The 18,647-nt window shown below is 37.6% G+C and overlaps 1 protein-coding gene and 1 non-coding gene across 7 annotated transcripts in view; both read right to left on the bottom strand.

The window, feature by feature from the left end:
• Dync1i1 (dynein cytoplasmic 1 intermediate chain 1) overlaps nt 1–18,647 on the bottom strand; it is a 316,826-nt gene that overhangs the window by 9,972 nt on the left and 288,207 nt on the right. For all 6 annotated transcript variants that reach the window (XM_045160369.1, XM_004656201.2, XM_045160367.1 and 3 more), the window contains 2 exons: nt 12,665–12,805; nt 8,439–8,564 (listed from right to left, as the gene is read on the bottom strand). In XM_045160369.1, coding sequence (XP_045016304.1) covers nt 8,439–8,564; nt 12,665–12,805 — 267 coding nt within the window. The remainder of the gene's footprint in view (nt 1–8,438; nt 8,565–12,664; nt 12,806–18,647) is intronic.
• Nucleotides 1,266–1,469, bottom strand: LOC123464249. The gene has a single exon (XR_006639479.1). It is a non-coding gene; the product is annotated as a small nucleolar RNA SNORA73 family (small nucleolar RNA).

Below are 18,647 nucleotides of genomic sequence, written 5' to 3'. Positions count from 1 at the left end.
TTTGCATGTTATACACCTTAACCACCAAGCAATCCCTCCAGCCCAGGTTTTAAAATTAAAAGACATGTTCTGAGACCTGACATTCTGGAAAATGCATATAAACTTTCCATGACAGTGGAATATAATGACTTGCTTATTTTTTCCTTTTGATAGTCTACTCTACATAGAATCTGAATATTTACATAAACACACATGCACAGACACTTGATTTCATAGTCTATTTTAGATAGGCACTTGCAACCCATATACACATGTAAGGAACAACGCTACCTATGCATGCCAGTATTCACCGCAGATTGGAGCCACCTCTCCGTAGGCTTTGTAAGATGTGATTTGATGCTACTGCTCTCACTGGTATGTCTTCAAGATAAAATTTGGAAGTTTTGAAATTCTAAAACTAAGTACAATTTTTTCAGCCTTAAAAAATTAGCACTATAACTGACAACTGCTTGTGAATCCAAGCTCCTATTGAAGATGAAAGTGTGAAGCCATTGAGGAATCATAAAGGTGGCTGATTATACGAAGCTAGGTCTTGTCTCAGAGGACTTCTATTCATTAGACCACCTGTCACTGAGACGAGAATATGTGAATTTTACTTAGTAGTACATAGACACACTTTAATTTGGTTTTAAAATAAAAGTAGATATTAGGGCTTTCTTCCCATTTAACCAACTGCTTCATAACACATAAAAGTCATGAGTATTTTTATAACAATTCTGAAAAAAAAGTACTAGAAAAATTATTAATCTTAAAAGTCCATTTTCAGAAGTCTATGCTACTTCAGTAAATACACTATATAATAATTAGTCTAATCATGTTTTTTACATATATAATTATCAAAATGGAAGCCATTGCTACTAAGCTGACTATAAAGTTATTAATTATAACATTAGTTGGAATTAATGCTGCCTTTCCTTTTTTAAATTAAGCATATTTTCCAGAAAAGTCACATTAATACTAAAATTACAATTATATATGTTACACAAATTATTTTTAAGTACATGTAATTTACTATGACAAAGAACTGAACTAATATATTTTTTGTAAGTGGCTGCTTTTCTATAATTACATTTATTAGCACACTAAATTTCCCATACAAGTATGTTTTTGTGTTTTTTGACTTTGCTGGATGTCACTGTAGCTAGGAGTAAAAATTTAGGCAAAATCATAAAGTACAAAGTAAATCCTTATGTTTTGCTCCACGCTATCAAATATCTGGCCATAATTGACAGAGCTTCGACTCTGGACTTTCAGCTTTTTTTTGACATTGTTTCCAGAATGGTTTGTCTCTTCAGTCATCGTCTACAGGACTCTGAGAAGTCATAACAATGTGCAAATGCAAACTCAAAGCCCAGCTTCATCTCCAACATTGTGGAAAGGGACTGTACATCATGGGGTAGAGCCCTATGCTCCCCTATGCCAGCTGGACAAAGCCTGGGGAGAGTGACCTCCCAGAATTTCCATGTTGGGGACTTTCAGCTTTTATCTGGGTGTTTGGCATCATGGAAGAACTTATACCTGCTTCTTCTCTTTCTTTGAAGGAAAAGCAAAAGTAGTGTTTAGTATCAGCTAAAGAAATGACTACCAAAAAAAAAAAAAAAAAAAAAAAAAAGATTGCCAACTCTCCAAACAGTCTTGCAAAGGCCGTCAGGATCCTACCAGTTGCAGACATGCTCCCTCAATGAGAAACTCAGGTGTCTGGGACGATCATGACCGGGCGTTGCTAAGTGACACCAGCTTTGCCTTGTTCTGGAGTTTGCCAGGGCTGAGCCATTACTTGGGCTTGTCTTGAGCCAGGCACAACAGCCCCAGCAAGCAACCACACTGCCTGCTTCAAATGTGGTCCCTTGTCATCAATGAATTCTTGTTTGACTTAATCCCCAAATTTCAGTTTAACTTCATGTTTGGTGTTCTGAATAGCCGCTTCCCAAAGAAGAGAGTTATTTATATAAATGCTCAGGCTTCTTTTGAGAATTGTCGACCCCATCCTCCTAGAAGCCATGGAGTAGCTCCACGGAGCAAACAATTACTGCTTAAGTGTAATTCACTGAGAAATCCATAAATATACCATATTTATTTTATGTCACTTAAGCCCTTTTTAACTTCTAGCCCTTTAGTTTATCAGTTTCTACTACACTGAACAGAGGTTTATAATAAAGTACAAGAGAAACAGCTTCTGGAATTTCTTTTCATTCTTAGTCTTGTTGGCTACGTAAAGGTTGGAAGCAATTCTTTTTTTTTTCTGGTACTGGGGATTGAACCTATTGCCTCTCTCATGCTAGGCAGGTGCTCTACCATTGAGCTATATCTCAAGCCCTGAAGGCACTTTCTAATAGTCATTATATATAATACCTCAGCCACTATTTTAAAGTGTATTACATAGGTCATTTTCCTTTTGGGAATTTCAAATAGACATTTAAATCTATTTTTTTTTGTTTCATCTTGAAGGTAAATTCAAATGAACATTAAAATCACATTTTGGCCTTTTAGCAGAAAAATATGATCTTTTATGTTCTTTTTCAATAATCTTTCAAGGCATTTAAACATATTGATTCTCAAATGTATTGCAATCTGTAATAAAATAATTATTGTTCTTTTGGTCCACAGATAGTGATATTAAATGAGCTGTTTGTAATGTTACCAAAAAGTTTAAATTTAAAGATTTATGCATATTTTATTTGGCAATTAGTCAATGGATTAAACAAATAAAGCTAGAATAAGTCTTCTTATCCTTGTCACAAATCACAGTTTTTACATAATCATACAAAGATGATCCTACTTTAAGCTAAAAATGATTTTTAAATTTTATCATTTGACTAGTGCAAAAATATAATCAGGGATTTGAATGCTGTGTGTGTTTATCACCACTGAAAACAAAATCCTCTCTGGAAGAGGTTAATGGAAAAATAAATCATAGGAGGTGGAAGAGAAACTGCTTCTTTCAAAACTGGAGCTGCAAACAGCATTCTAACTAATTCAGATAAGCAGCAAACATAGTTGTTAGGGGATATTTGTGACAGCCGCCTGTGGGTGACAGTGTGGAAGCACTGACAATGGCAGTGGGCTTTCTATACAACACATTTTCAAGAAAGACAGGTAGATAGGCTGACTATCAATCATCAGAACACGTGAATAATTCTATATGTGCTGGCCCATGCGCTGGTAAAATTGGTTACACATATACAGAAAAGCCAGCTATTCAGTCAAGGAACCACGGCAGTGAGTGATGCCATTTTTAAATCTTTAAACTTGGTGTCTTCCCACATCATTTGAAGAAAAAAAATCCAACAATGATTATGGCTTTCTCTGAATGTAGTCTCATATAAACATAACGTTTCAGTTTATATTTAGGGTTAATTCATGGCATGTTATCTTACCCATGTTTCAATTAGTTAAATGGGACACTATCTTGCCAAAAGAGATCACATCCTGCAGTATGGAGATGTCTCAGGACTTGCTCAGAGGCTAGGCTTGTATTTTAATTTAAATTTCAGAAAATGTGAATGGTGTATGCAACTACTATCTATTTAAGTAACTTTTAGAAGCACAGAGGACAAACGATAGCCAGATAATAAAGGGGGCTCTGTCTTTTGTTGTACTTTGCATAGTTTCCATTTATGCTAATGGAGAGTTAAACACCTGTTCTGCTAAGAAAATAGACCCCTATCTGGGAAAATAAGTGTGTACAGTGGATTTTCCAGACACAATGCTGAAATTAAATAAGCAAAAACTATGTGCTGTACAAACACAGCATTGTAGGGCCTAACCTAAAACAAGGCGATTTTATATTTTACCTCCCGAGTCATAGGCCCAAAGACATTGCTCATACCTTTACCATTTAAGTGTAAAAAAATAGAAGAAGGTGGAGGGAGATGGTGAAAAAAATCAGCCTGCTGATTCTGGTGAGCTCACAGACAACGCTCTGTTTACCTTCTCATAAGTTTATAATAGATTGCGCCAGTAAATCTGGATTTGAGCCACTGTCTCTGCCATCATGTAAAAGTCACTGAGGATAATTATGCGTAACAGAGAAGGACATGGTCATGGGGTACTGTGCTGGGACTCCCCACAGCAGCTGCAGACTCAGCTGGGGCAGCAGATGATTGTTAGTGATTGGTGACACCAGAGTCCCTCTCTGCAGTTCTTGTCTCATCTTGAGTGCCAAGTCTCATAGGAAGACAAGTCTACCTGGATTTGAATGAAGATGGCTCCTTTGGTGTTTCTTCCCAGTGGTGCCAACAGAGAGATGCTGTCCTACCCGGCTCCATCTGATGGAGTAGGCATCATGGAGAGCTTTCCAAAAGTTACATTGTACTTTAAGTTAAGAATTATAATGTGATGAAAAAGGAGCTGTGTGGGGATGACTTAGAAGTGTCACGTGGGCTTCAGTTCTACTTTATGCACCTTGTGATGTATAATCCTTGTTTTTCTCATTTACATTTGTAAATAGTTTTAATAAATGTGTAATAAGAAAATTACATAGCATGTACTCTATTTAACCACACTTTTATAGATTTCTCTTAGATGGCCCTATTGATATTAAGTCAGAGCAAAAATATTTTATTTCTGGTTTACCTCATGGTCTGTATTCTTGGGAAAGGAACTGGCTGAATAATCTGCAGGGTCTGGTACAAAATAAAAATGTGGAGCCCCTTGTTGAAAAATGTTTTCCAATTACAAGACAAGGGCTGCAGAGCATTAAACCAAGCTTGGAGTCCCCGTGAGTGCAGGGCCTTGTGCACTCTACAGGTCCTAGGCCCATGTAGCCAGCGTCCCTGGTTGAAAAGGACTGTGGCCTAAGATATTTGCTGCTCTATCCTTCCTTCCAGCCTTAAGGTAGTCTCAACCAAATCAATAATGGATGAATGAATGTGCCATGATTTCCCACAAAACAACTTTTACTCAGTTTACTGCAGTCCCAAGGAAAGCAGATCCATAATGTCCCCTTTACAAACTATTATTTACTTTCTTTTATTATTATTATTTTTTTATTTACTTATTTATTTTTTAGAGAGAGAATGAGAATGGGTGTTCCAGGGCTTCTAGCCACTGCAAACAAACTCCACATTGCATGCCCTGCCATGTGAATCTGGCTTAAGTAGTTTATGGGGAAATGAACCTGGGTCCTTAAGCTTTGTAGGCAAGCACCATAACTGCTAAGCATCTCCCTAGGCCCTCATTTCCTTTCTTACAAAGATTGCAGTTTAAGAGTTATCTAAAAGAGTTTTTATCTTCTTTCTGGATTGGCTTTCCAGAGACCAGCATGACCCCAGTGAGGAATCTCCATGAGGATAAGAGGACCGATGTCGAATGCTGATATAATAGCACAGTCGACAGACCATTTGGTTCTCAGTATCATAATTTTTCTTCTTCTATATTTTTTCTAAATTGCTTCCTGCCCAGACTTCTTTCTTCTCATCAGCCATGCACTGACCTTGGGTTTGAACTCTAATTCTCAATGGGCCAGCTTCCTGTGAAGGAGCCCAGCAGCTTTCTGTAGCAGAGGGTGTTTGGAAGGTTGGGAAGGTGTTGTTTCCAGGGTGCCCTTTCCTTCTAAGCACAGTTACTTTCTGTCATTTCTACGGTGGTGAATGATACAACAGTAATTATAGGAATGACAGGAGCTGCTGTGGAAGGGATCTACCATCTCTCAGAAGTGGGCCTCAGGTTAACCTCAGCTGTAGGACTTGGTCATTGGACAGTTGTGGTCTTCAGAGGTCTTAAAATAGAGGCCAGCAAGCAGAGACAGAAAAGACTCTTCATCTCGAAAGAAACATAAGATGCTTTACAAAAATACTTAGGAAAAAAAAACTATACTTAACACTAAATGACTTTGTTAAGTCTGAGCTAGACATTGCTTTGTGTATGTTCAAACAATACAGGAAGAATTGTTCAAGTCTCTAAGCCTATCCCGATTTTCAGCCATTCAGAGAAGGGCTGGAAGATTGTAATATTACCTACGTTCAATAAAATAGTATATCTTTCCCCCCTCCTGATAGTGAATTTGTAGGGATAAACAACCCTACAAATTGTTTGGACTATTATATGTCACAGAGATTTTTCTATAGCCTGTCTAGACTCCAGACAATAGACGAGACTGGCCCATAGTCGGAGACATTTCTATAGTCTGTAATATCACTTAGAAAAGAAAGGGCAATAATACAAAATGAAAACCAGCCTGACCTGCCAGTACGACAGTAGAAATATGAGTACAGCAACATTTTACAATTTAGAAATGATGATAGCACCTAGAAAGAAGTTTCAGCAGCCACATATCAGCCCAGGCAACTCTGTAAGATCACATATACTCCCAACGGATGTTATATTCAAGTAATTGTATCCTTAAGCTTTAAACCTACTTTATCACAGAAAATTCTGTATATATGTTAGGCTGTAGTTTTGTACTAAATTGAGATATGCATTTGTGTGTGTATATCTAGCTAAATGTTAGCTTACAGAATATTTAAGTAAACATCAAGATTTTGCAGAAGGCCTTTATAAAAATAAATGAGATTGTCCTCTTGAGACACAGTGACAACTAGCATTGTGTTGTGTACAATCTTAACAGAGTTAATGGACATTTTGTTCAAGGGATGTGGAGAAGAGTTTTTATATTTCATCTATTTTCTGACATTTCATCTTTGAGCAGCTCTCCACATTTATTTTTTCCCCATAATAACAACTGATAATACATTTATTTTTTCCCCATAATAACAACTGATATTTTAAAAAGGAGAGAAAAATGAATGAGAGAAAAGCAAAAAGAAACTTTGTTTATTCCTTTGCTCTCTGATTTATGCTTTAGGAAATGACTGAACAAAGGATGTCTGTTTAAATTTACTTGGATGAAGACTATGAAAAATGCATTATATACAAAGAATACTCATTGCAGAAAAGACTGTTGTAAAACTATTGGCAATAATTCCAACTCAAAGGGACACATTTTCTCCCATCCCAAGCTGTGCCAGTAGTCACCAGACCATTTGCATCTTCACCATTGTTGGGGGAAGTATTAAGTCTTGGTCACAGTTCCCTGACTTCTCTTGTGGCATCGGGAGTAATGAATGGGAGGAGGGTGTCTGGTGAAATACAGTAGAGCAAAGAGATTCTTCTGGTTGTTTAATTTGGAGTTTTGCATGTTAGGATAGAAAACCCCATCTCTTAAGTCATTCAGTTTCTGTGCCCAGTTGAATGTTTAAAGCATCCTTTAGCTTGTTTCAGCATAATCAACTATAGAAAACCACATTTTATAATAAGCCATCAAAAGTTCCACTGCAGAAGAAACCATCTGGGATTGTCACATTTATAGGATACTGATTGGTGAGACCATAAACAACCCTCCTCGGTGTGATCAGCTAAACTCATCCACCAGGTAGTCACAGAATTCTTCCCAGGCACGGACATTGTGCATACAAATGTGGTATATTTTCCCTCTGGAATGCAAATGTTAGATTCAAATTATGCCTAAGTAGCTTCAAACAACACTCCTAGTTGTTTTGCTTGAAAATTTGGCATTTTCTTTGTCTTTAAGGAAAAACATTCTTTAGCCTCACCAGAAATAAAGGCTTTGTTAACACTTTCTCAATGATAGAAAATAGCATAAAGTACAGTTGATTGGCAATATATCATTAAGTGTAGTATAAAAATTCAAGATTTTTCTAAAATAAGAGTTGTAGTATTCTCTCTTTGACACATGATGATATTTACTACACTTTACATATTATGTAATAAGACATACCAGAGAGGCAAGTTATTGAAATCATACAAAATTCTAATTAATCTCAGGCCTGTTAATTGGCTGCACGTTTGTTAAAGAGAACTTGTATGATTTTTTTAAAATATAACAATTAGCCCAAACTTGATTTTTCACAGTAAATTACACGTTTAATGTCAACACGACGAATTTAGCAAGCTTTGTCTGCTCACGGAACTTGTGCAGAGCACCTTGCTTCATCCAGGAAGCTGGGGTTTCCTCTCTTTCTTTCCTTTCTCTTTTTCTTCCTTCTTTCCTTCCTTTCTTGTTTTGTCTTTCGAGTTAGGGTCTCACTCTAGCCCAGGCTGACCTGGAATTCACTATGGAGTATCAGGGTGGCCTTGAACTCACTGCGATCCTCCTATCTCTGCCTCCTGAGTGCTGGGATTAATGGCGTGGGCCACCATGCCTGTCTGGAAGCAGGGGTTTCTACAACACTAGAAAAGCAGTGGGGCTCATTAACAAAAGTGTCCTCAGCATGGAAAAACAAATCAAATTGGGCCCCAAGGTGGTGTGGCCACAATCCCATGGAAGTCAATGGAAACTTATACACTCACTTAAGAGAGTTCTTGTGGCCCAGAAGGGCTTGTCAATAATTTCTCTAGGTCTTTAACATGATTACACATGCAAAAAAAACAGCTACCCTTTAAACAAAAAAATCCTTTGTTCCCAAACAAATGTGTACCTCTCCAACATCGTAGATCCAAATGCGGCCTTCTGAGTCTCCCACGGCAACTTCTTTGCCAGCCTGGGCCCAGCGAACACGGTTTAGGGCAGACGCTCCCTCAATGGCCACACTTGCTGTTGGAACCTACCAAAAAGGTTATGACACACACACAAAGCAATCTATGAGTATCACACAAAACAACCTATGAATATAAATTTAAACATATGAAGCTACAATGAAAGGTTTAACTTGATGAGTCACCACTGCCTTCATGTGCGGGAAGTAATATGCATCCCTTGTGTAGGAGTGAAAAGGACTTATTGTTCTTAAATCACACGCTCCACTGAATTAAGGAGTAGAGAGGCAAGATGCTTTAACACAAAAAGAGAAGGAAGGAGAGTCTTTTCTGCAGTAGATAGTGAGCAGTGACATAAGTATTTTTCTGAACTTTTTTGGGTGTACATCCAATACCTAAGCACAGTACTGAATGTGGTTCTTCATCCTCAGGTCCTGTATTAATGTCTAGGAGGAGACAGAGCTCAGGATTTACCAAGATTAAGGCTCCATAAAAGGCAAGGGAAGAGTGCACTGTAATAAAATCAGATTTCATGAAAAACATTAGCATGTATACATGTATGTATGTATGTGTGAGAGCATCCTTTTAAACCTCATCAGGGAGGAAATGATCAGAAGAGCATGTAGACCAAAAATCAATCCTTCTTTCCTTCCTTCCTTCCTTCCTTCCTTCCTTCCTTCCTTCCTTCCTTCCTTCCTTCCTTCCTTCCTCTTCCTCCTCCCTCCTTTCCTTCTCTCCTTCTCTTTTCTCCTGGCAATACGAAGGTGTAGGAAATGGTCCATAACACTGGCAACGTCCAGAGGGTGACATCCTGTTAAAATGTAGCCATCCGGTATATAAAACATCTATGTCTCCTTTAATAAACACTGTAAATCTCAAAACATTGATAATTGTGGTAAAATCACTATTAAAATAAACCAGTGTTACTATTTCTTTATAAGAAAGTGTTTAGAAGAAGGATTTTGAGTGAGTCCGCAGTTGTGCCTACTAGAAGTTGTATGCACTCTTGTCTTCCACGTTGGAAATTTATAATTGATAGAGGGATCAGATCTCTTGAGCCTTATAGAAGAATGTTGAATAAAAAATGACAACGTGTCATTAAGAAAGAAAATGGTATATGTTAAAACAAAACCTGAAAAAATGGTGACACTAGGGCCACAGAGAGCATCTCCAGGCACTGTTTGAGACCTGTGCCCAATAACCATGTCTCTCTAACATGGAAATGTGACATGTACTATGACTTAGCACCCCCCGTTCTGTTACTCACACGATTGAAACCATCTGTGTATATGAAACTATTGAGCCAATCCCTATCTTTAAAACAGCAATAAAAACTTCATCGTATGTAAGATCTATGTTTAAACTTCATCTTGAGATCAATAAAAATTCTTTTCACCTGCTTAAATCATTGCATGTCAATTGTGAACAAAAATGTAAAACAAAAATCCCTGGCTCATTTATTTTTAAAAAATACACAATTTCTACAATAAAGGTACCTGCTGTGCAAGCTAGAGTCTGAATTTTTAACTAAGCCTAGCAAACACTAAGCCAATGTGAATTTAGATGGGCTATAATTCTGTCAATACTCCTCATTATTAGTTTGCTGGCCTGAAAACAAATCCATGATTCAGATATCAAATCTTCAGAGTCCATTTTTCACGCTGTCATTTAGATACAGGATTCTATTCTACATCAGATTTTGTCTTGAATAATCTAAAAACTAAAGAAAATTTAGGATTCATATGAACACAGCAAAAAAAAAAAAAAATCAATCAATCAAAAAACCCAACCTTTTCATATTGTTAAAATAATGTCCATTACATTAAGATTCTGTTTACTTGGAGTAAAAGTACTATAGCAATCTGAAGTCATTTTGTAAACATTTAAAATACTTTCTGTTCATAAATGTTAGAACAGTAAAAACAAAAACAAAGAACTAGCATAGTGTATAGTATATGCTAAAGTTTTAATGAGTGAAGAAAGTGGCAAAATATATTTGTAATAATTTGAATGGTAATGATGTTAAAAGGTGAAGCATCTGTAATAAAAAATAATCCATATATTCTACTTACTTTTCTACTTTGATTTCACAAATATACTCACATTATTTTATGACAAAGCTGTTTTAATTGCAAACCAAGACATATAACATAAATTACTATGTGGTGGAAGTGCCAGTGAGATCGGTAGACAGATATTAACTACGCTTGTATTGGGATATCTTGGACAACTTGGTTTAAAAGTGTGGTAACATCAATAAAAAACAAAATAGATGACGGCACTGGAAATTCTGCAACTTTCTTTTCTTTTTCTTTCTTTCCTTTTCCTTCCAAATCCATTTTCTCATCTGACATATATTTATAAAATCTTCCTCAATTTCTAGAAGATGAATTGATGTGAATAATTCACAGTGTTAAGATCAGTACTGGGCTCAAGTCAGACTCAGTATATCTCTGTTGTTGTGGAAGCAGAAGTACGTTGGTGATAAAATTAAGCCATTTGCCTGACCAGCAATGGCTCTTTTTAAAAAATGTTAACTACAAAACTCTTATGTACTTGTCTCTTGATACCTAGAGAAAAAGAAGGGAAAAATTATGGGTGGCAATGCTGAGACATTACTTTCTCTTTTCTCTAAAAAATAGATTAAACAACAACAAAAAAGTTCTAGGCAGTATTCAAGAGCTTGTAGAATACTCTGCCCTTCATCTGCAGTGGAGCTGGGTTTCACCTCCACATCACCTCTGCTTAGCCTGGTTTCTGGTACAGTGTCCCCTGACTCAATCTGGAAAGTGTTTGTATTTAGTTGTTTCAAGTGACTTTCTTCCAGCAAATAGGAGCAATATGATTTTAATCAACAGTGATGAAAGACTTGGGGAAATCATTACAAGGTAAGGTAATAACATCTTTCTATTAAAAGCAATAATGTTATAAACATTTCAACATCCAAGATGATGGGTATTTCACATACTCATGCCTTTTGATTGTTTTCAAAGATGTTTTGTTACATAACTTCCTTGTCACATAGCTCTTAGAAGCAGGAGGAAAAATAGACTGCAATGAAAATCCTTTGAAATGGTAACTGTTTGACAACAGTTATAGGTATCCAAGTCCTTGACAATACAATGACTCAATAACACAACCTGGAGGAAACTTCCTTATTCCCTCCCAAAAAATACAGTAGCTGCGTCTGCCCCTCCTTCATGTCCTGCAGCTGTAGGCTTCCTAATTAAAAAGGCTGAGCTGTTTCCTGCTCAGAACACTTCAAAAGAACTTTCTCTTGCTGTACTTGACATGTAGTTTTCAGTTCTTACCTGCCCATTTCTATTTATGGAGAATTCTCTGAATCCAAACCCAAGAAAGGATGAAGAGACATTTGAATACCTTAGGACATGCAGTAATCACTGAACAACACCAGCAGCAAATGCCTGCGCCCTTGAAGTTGCCCCTCAATATTTTGAGGGATTGAAAACAAGGAACAAGGCAGATGGCATAAAATTTCAAAGACAATTATATACAACGTGCTTTTAAAGCCATGTATCATAACTGGTTTCAAAAATAGTATTTTTCATTTCTGAATGATTTTATGAAATGTTAAGGTCCCAATTGAAGAAAAATACTTGAATTTGGTATATATATATTCAAAGTTTGACACCATCGTAAAACCTACCTTTGAGATTAGTTATCTTAGAGAAGGAATATTTCCCTTGGTTAAAAAAAAAAATTCAATGGACATGGATGATAGAACTAAATGTAAAAGTGTCTTTTATGGTTTTAAAAGCAGAAATTATATAAATATTGAACACTGATAAAATAGACCCCTTTAAAAGCCCAATCTAAAATTGCATCCTTTCCCCAGTGTCTGCCCATAAAGCTATTTCAACACTGCTCTGAAAAATGTGATCACTTAATCTTTTTTTTTCTGCTATTTGGGGGGAAAAATGGTTCTTAATTGTCTAGAATCTGCCACAGTTCTAGGGATGAAGCGAAATTGAATTTTGGCCAATGCATCTGCCAGTTTCCTTCCTGTGAGGGCAGCTTGGGGGCCCGCAGCCCTACAGCCATGGGCGGGTCTGTCCACATGGGTCCCCGAGAGGACGAGGCAGGGACTTCGAGTGGCCCGCCCGGGCGCCCCCTCCCCGCCCTGCGGCCCGGCGCCTGCGCCGCTCACCTCGGTGTCATTGTTGAGGTTCCAGAGGTCCAAGCGCCCCATCCCGTCCACGCAGGCAAAGAGCGCGGGATGCACGGGGGACCACATGACGTCGTACACATAGTCTGCATTGTCTTCAAAGGAGTACAGGGGCTTGTTGTGCTGTAAAAGCAGAGAGACCGTGAAGACTTCGTGGCGCTGCCGCTGCCTCGGGCTGTCTAGAGAGCCTAATTAAAAACTTTGCACATTCACAAAGTGTCATAAAACTTCCCGAGATGAAAGTCCCCGAGAAGGTGAACCGGAGCTTTCATGTGACTACAACTGTCCAGTGGCATAAATAAATACCAGGGGGTGGGGTGGCACTCTGAAGGGGCTTGGGGGTGGGGGAGGCTGGGACGGAGGGAGGCGGTTTCAGACACAGTTGTAAGCGACATTCCAGGCAGGTGGACAGCGCTGCCATTAGCTCGGAATTCTCTCCGGGCAACGCTCGGAGTCGCTCGGAGCCTCCACGCCACGGTGGTCGGCCCGGCGCAGCCCCGCGGGGATGGATGCTCCGCAGCGCCCGCATCCCGCGCGCCCCGGCCCCGCGGCGAAGGCAACGCCTGCCACCTCGTGGTCCTCGCCTGTCACTGCAGCCCGCGGTGGCTGCTGCTTCCCGGCCAACACTAGGCCAAATTCGTATGTTAAGGGCTCCTCTGAGGCTGGAGAATGCGAGTAAATATCATAAAAGGAATTGCAGCTCTTCTCAGAGGTGAATGTTTCGCATCCTAAGATCCTGATTATTCTACATGGGTTTAGTTCATCCCAACCAAGTGGACTGATGTAACTGCCACATTTTCTGGATCACTCAAGATTTCCAAGACCAAAAGTTGAAGTTCTGAGGGGGAAAACGAACACACTTCTACTGCATACAAATGCTTCCACTCCAGAGGATACAATAAATTAAAATGGCAATCTTGACTCCCAGCGAATATTGTCACATCAAAATAGCGCAGAAGTCAGAGGGAAGTTTGAAAGTACACCAGAAATAAAACGTAATTGGACCTTATGAATTATTCATTCCATCTGGCTTGTCTTATTCTAATTTCTGCATAATGGCTTTACTAATCCCTGATCAATTAATGTAAAATGAAATTTAAATGATAATGAAAGCCCCAGAGATAAAAGAAATTAAGTATTCTTATATCCTTTGACAGAAATCTAAACAATGGGATTTTTTTTTTTTATTACAATGTCTTCATCCAGTCTGCTATCTGTATGCTCTGCATGGGCTCTCCAGAATGCCTGCACAGGCCAACTGGGAAGGTCATGGAAAAATAACACACTAGAACAAACAGTCCTCTCCTGCATGGAATGTTCAAAGGTAGGAAATGAGCTTCAAATATCAGAGCAAACCCCCAAAATGTGCAGTTTGTGGATGCAAAATGCCCAAAGTACAGATGCTAAAATCAAAGTGAGAAAAATTAGTGCAAAAACAAAGTTCTTCAATTTACATATAGTGAAAAAATTTGTTATAGTAGTAGCTATTTTTGACTTTTCAGCATATATATATATATATATATATATACACACACACACACACACACACACATCTTAACATTGAAAAATCACTAATTTTAGGAAACAAAGTTTTAACACATTGAAGCAAAACAGAAGGTTTTAGATGGGCCAGTGTGTGTGTGTGTGTGTGTGTGTGTGTGTGTGTTTAGAGTGTAATCTTTTTAACTTCAAAAGTATCTGTTAAGGAATGTAATTTACAAAAGGATATATAATATTGAAATATCAACAGAAAAAACAGAATTTAGTCTTATAGTTTTAAATTTTATTACCCTGTAGTTCTTTTATACTAAAGTATGTATTATGATATGCCATTTTCGACTCTATTTCAAGACAAAATTATTTGCTTATTGGCTACTTAATTAGCTTTTTTTCTTCCTCTTACTGTTTGGACTAGGTAATTTAAAGTAGGTTTTTTCTAGAAAATTTGAATATCAAATAATTCCTGAAAATAGCACAATTATATCATTTTTCTTATTTATATTAAAAAGAGTATGGAGTTGCTCACTAACCACTTGTTAATATTAAACTCTAAGTCAGTAAAAATTGTCACTGCAGATTCTTGATTTTATAGTTAGCCAGCCACTATTTGTTAAAGAACACTGCATATTTCTCTTAAAAGTCCAAACTGGCCGAGATATACATGTTTGAAAAAGTAGAGAGCCCTGCCTCATATGAGGGGGAAAGACAGGGATTGACCCCAAAGTGGTCCTCTGACCTCCACTCAGGCACCATGGCATGTGCTTGCCCACAGTCATCGACATACACACACACATGGTAATTTTTTGGAAGAGGGTTCTCAGTGTCCTGTCTCCTGAATCCAGCTGATGGTACACGTGAGTATACGAAGTTGCAGACATGGAAACAAGCACTACACCCACCCATCTGGCATGCTTGGTCAATTAAAAGAACATTCAGCTTTCAAGTCATTCTCCAAGGAGTAATCTTTATTTGATATATTAATTCCCTTAAATTATCCTGTTAATCTTTATAGTGTTCTTGCATTTTTTTCTTTAGGATTTTCTTTGGAAATTTAGTCAAAATTGTAGTATATAGTGGAGACTTCATTTTTTTAAACATCTGGAAATAATTGCCATTGTTCATGCTACAAGCTCAGTTTTCTCATGTTAATAGTATTGACTGAAATGCTATTTATTATTCTCATGCCCTTCTCCAGCTTTTTATCACCCTTTACCTCCCCAAGACTGACTGCTCTGTTCTAAGTCACCATGCAAGTTAATGCTTGGCTGTGGCGTGTGAGTGTGCCTGGGAAAGGGTAGTGTGCTCATGTTTTCAAAGACTCTGTTTAGCTTGATAAACTCTTAGGTAGAAAAAGTTTGGACCATGACTGATTGAATTCACTATTAGTATAGCAACTGGATTTACCTCTACAAACCACAAGTTCCCACCTCTATCACAGCCTTAAGATGTCATAGGTAGGTGTCATTTTACTATACTGCGATTTTGAGTATTAACTGTAGTTTATTCAATAAAGAGAATTCTATCATCCTATTTTATTTGGGTTCCAAGGATAATGTGAACATCTAAAGATTTGCCTCAAAAGCTTAGTATAAAATGCTTTTATGGTAAACACATATATTATGAAATATTAACATTTCCATAATGGAAACTGAAAAGATCAGGTTCTAAGTATTTTGTATTTTGAAATCAAGAAAAAAAACTCTGGAGCCACAAACTTGCTATAGCCTCCTAGTGTATGACCACTGATCTTAGAATAGTACAAATTTTGAAAAGAAACAGTACAGGAACAAATATGACCAGCCATTCTGAGGAGAAATCCTATAATAACTTTTGTGCCTATCAAAGCCACAGAAGCATCACGATTTTAAAAATTTACTATACAGAATGCTCAAGGTGGTTTAGTTAAGTAAATATTGTTCCACAGCATGTGACTGAAGGAAGTGCTTTTCAAAGCAGTCAAATTTCACCAGACAAAAGCCCCTTCACCTGTATGTTTCCTTTTCCAAAGCCGTGTTTAGCATCAGCAGAGTGATGAAGAAAAACGAAGGAAAATTTCACCCTTCATAACCTGTGCATGTGTGGCTCACGCCAGTGAAATAAAGCCACAACACCCTGTGATTTCATCAGGCTGCCTGGGCCCTGCCAATAATACTCCTGTATCTAGACACAGCTCAGCTTGATTTTAATGTTCTGACTCTCAAACAGAGCAGCAAAGCAGACGAACAGCCACCTCCCATACAGATGTGAAGGGCACAGAAGAGGGTTTGTTGTGGGCCACACTCTAAATACACATTGTCCAATTTAATCTGCATAAAATCACTGTAAGCTAGATGGCATTTACAGAAAAAAAAATTATAGTTCAGGAAAGTTAGTAACTTTCCCAAGGCCATGAAGGTTGTTAAGGGGTAGAGGTGGCTTTGCTTTTCAGGTCTTCTAGTTAAGCACATCCTGGATTCACAGTCAACCCAGGGTCCTTCAACATGGTCTGAAGTCCTCATTGACAAAAGGTTAGAGCTGTTACCTTTATTCTTTACCTTCCTGTTTATGCCAACCAATATTTACTAACTGCACAGTGACTTGCAGAAGCCATTCAAAAACTATTATAGTCACAATGTTTTTCTCCATTCTTAAGCCTGTTATTAATGACAGTAAGGATGTTACCACACATTTGTAGGGTTCTTTAGCACCTTGTGGGAGAAAGAAAAATCTTTTTCTCTTAAATGCTAAAATTCAGATGGCTTATGGCCCTGTAGCCAGGCAGAATTAACAGTCAGGCTGTGCTTCAGAGTGTAGAATAAAATAAGCTGGACCTGGTTTCAGTCCACTGACTGTTCAGGTGACTTTGGGAGAAGGGCTATAATTACATTATTGGAAATAAGGGAATAACAAAGCCAACATTAGCCAGAAAGGTAATGGGGAAAGTGGGAAACTGCAGCACTTGGAAAATTCCTCTTAATGTCCTTGAATGTTAGTTTTCTTGTCTGTAATAGGAAAGATAGAGCTCTGACCTCCAGGTTTCCCATTAGCTCGAGTCGGTGGTTGTTCTTATGGGCTGTGGTACTTTGCAACAAGGGCAGAATGTAATATGCCATGTAAGAGTTTTATTTTTCAAAAATGTTGTTTGATGGCACATGTTATAATTATATCAATCTTCCTTGATGTTTTGATGGTTTAATACTATAATTTTACAAAACAAATCATTTTAGTGATTTTACATTGTATTTTATTAAAATAATAATACAAAACATACCACATAAATTTTAATAAAAGCTTTGAAATTATGAAAGTAGTACTAGTTTTTCTCTCGGATTAAATGAAGGAATAAGGAATATTGGATTTGCATGAGAGAGGCAGGTAGCAAAATCTATTTTTTAAAAAAAGAAGTTTACAACATCCTGTAACATTCTACAATAAAGACCTCCTCTAGAACTGAGCTTTGATTATGTAACTATACTTCTAAAAATAAGCAGACTTGACAATGAATATACTTCAGAAAACAAATATTTTCCCAACCAGTTACCCCTAAATTGATTTCACAAGAGGTTACTTCCTCTTTCTGGTATCAGATATGTGCTAAAGTCACATGTAGAGAATGCAATGGTAATCTTCTTGATATCACTTACTTTCTTCTTACCAAGTACCTCCAACTGTCCTAACATGCTGGGGAGTATAAAGATCTGTGTTAAAATGTGACTAGCAGCATCAAACAGTGTGCTATCTGAGGCTGCGTCTGATTTTAAATGCTCAGCTTTCAAAGCACACTTAAAGAAACGTTTACCCAAACCATAAACATGTTTTGAGGGAAGAGTGATGTGGTATAGGACACTATCTGGGTAGGTGAGGGAAAGGCAGAAAACTAATAGCAAAATTTTGAAATCTGAAACAAAAAGAAAACAAATGGAATACTACCCTGCAACTGTATCCTTTTGGGAAGAAAATGATGGCCAAAACAATAAACAATGAATAATTTGGAAATGTCCCTCAAAAATTGTCACATGGGTTACTGTGAAGTAATTAAAATAAATAGCCAGCCAGTTTTCCAGGAAACATCACAATTTGAGACCACAGTATCACATTAAAAAAAAACACCAAAGGACCCCAAAACTTGAGGTCCACACATAATGGATGTCTCTGCCATATAAAGAAAGTGGCTAAACAAGCAAATAAACCAAAATTCACAAACCAAACTGAAACCCAACTCTCTTGGCTGAAGAGAGGTGTTGTAAATCTGGTACTACTGTCAGAAAACTTTTATTTGCAACTTAATTTGAGGACCTTCCAATGTACAAAGTATCCTGTATTTATCTTAACTTCTGTGGTCTATTATTAAGACGATAATTATGATAGCTACATAAGCTATACCTGTCTGTTGTGGTCCAGAAGTTGAAAATTGGACATTGACACTTTGGGTAATCTATTCTCAACAGAATATGCATGGTAGGTCAGTTTGTTGCTTATGTGCATT

This window comes from Jaculus jaculus, chromosome 10 (genome assembly GCF_020740685.1).
Source record: "Jaculus jaculus isolate mJacJac1 chromosome 10, mJacJac1.mat.Y.cur, whole genome shotgun sequence".
NCBI classification, from domain to species: Eukaryota; Metazoa; Chordata; class Mammalia; order Rodentia; family Dipodidae; genus Jaculus; species Jaculus jaculus.
The sequence above is the reverse complement of the archived record's forward strand: the minus strand, read 5'-3'. Positions and strand labels throughout refer to the sequence as shown.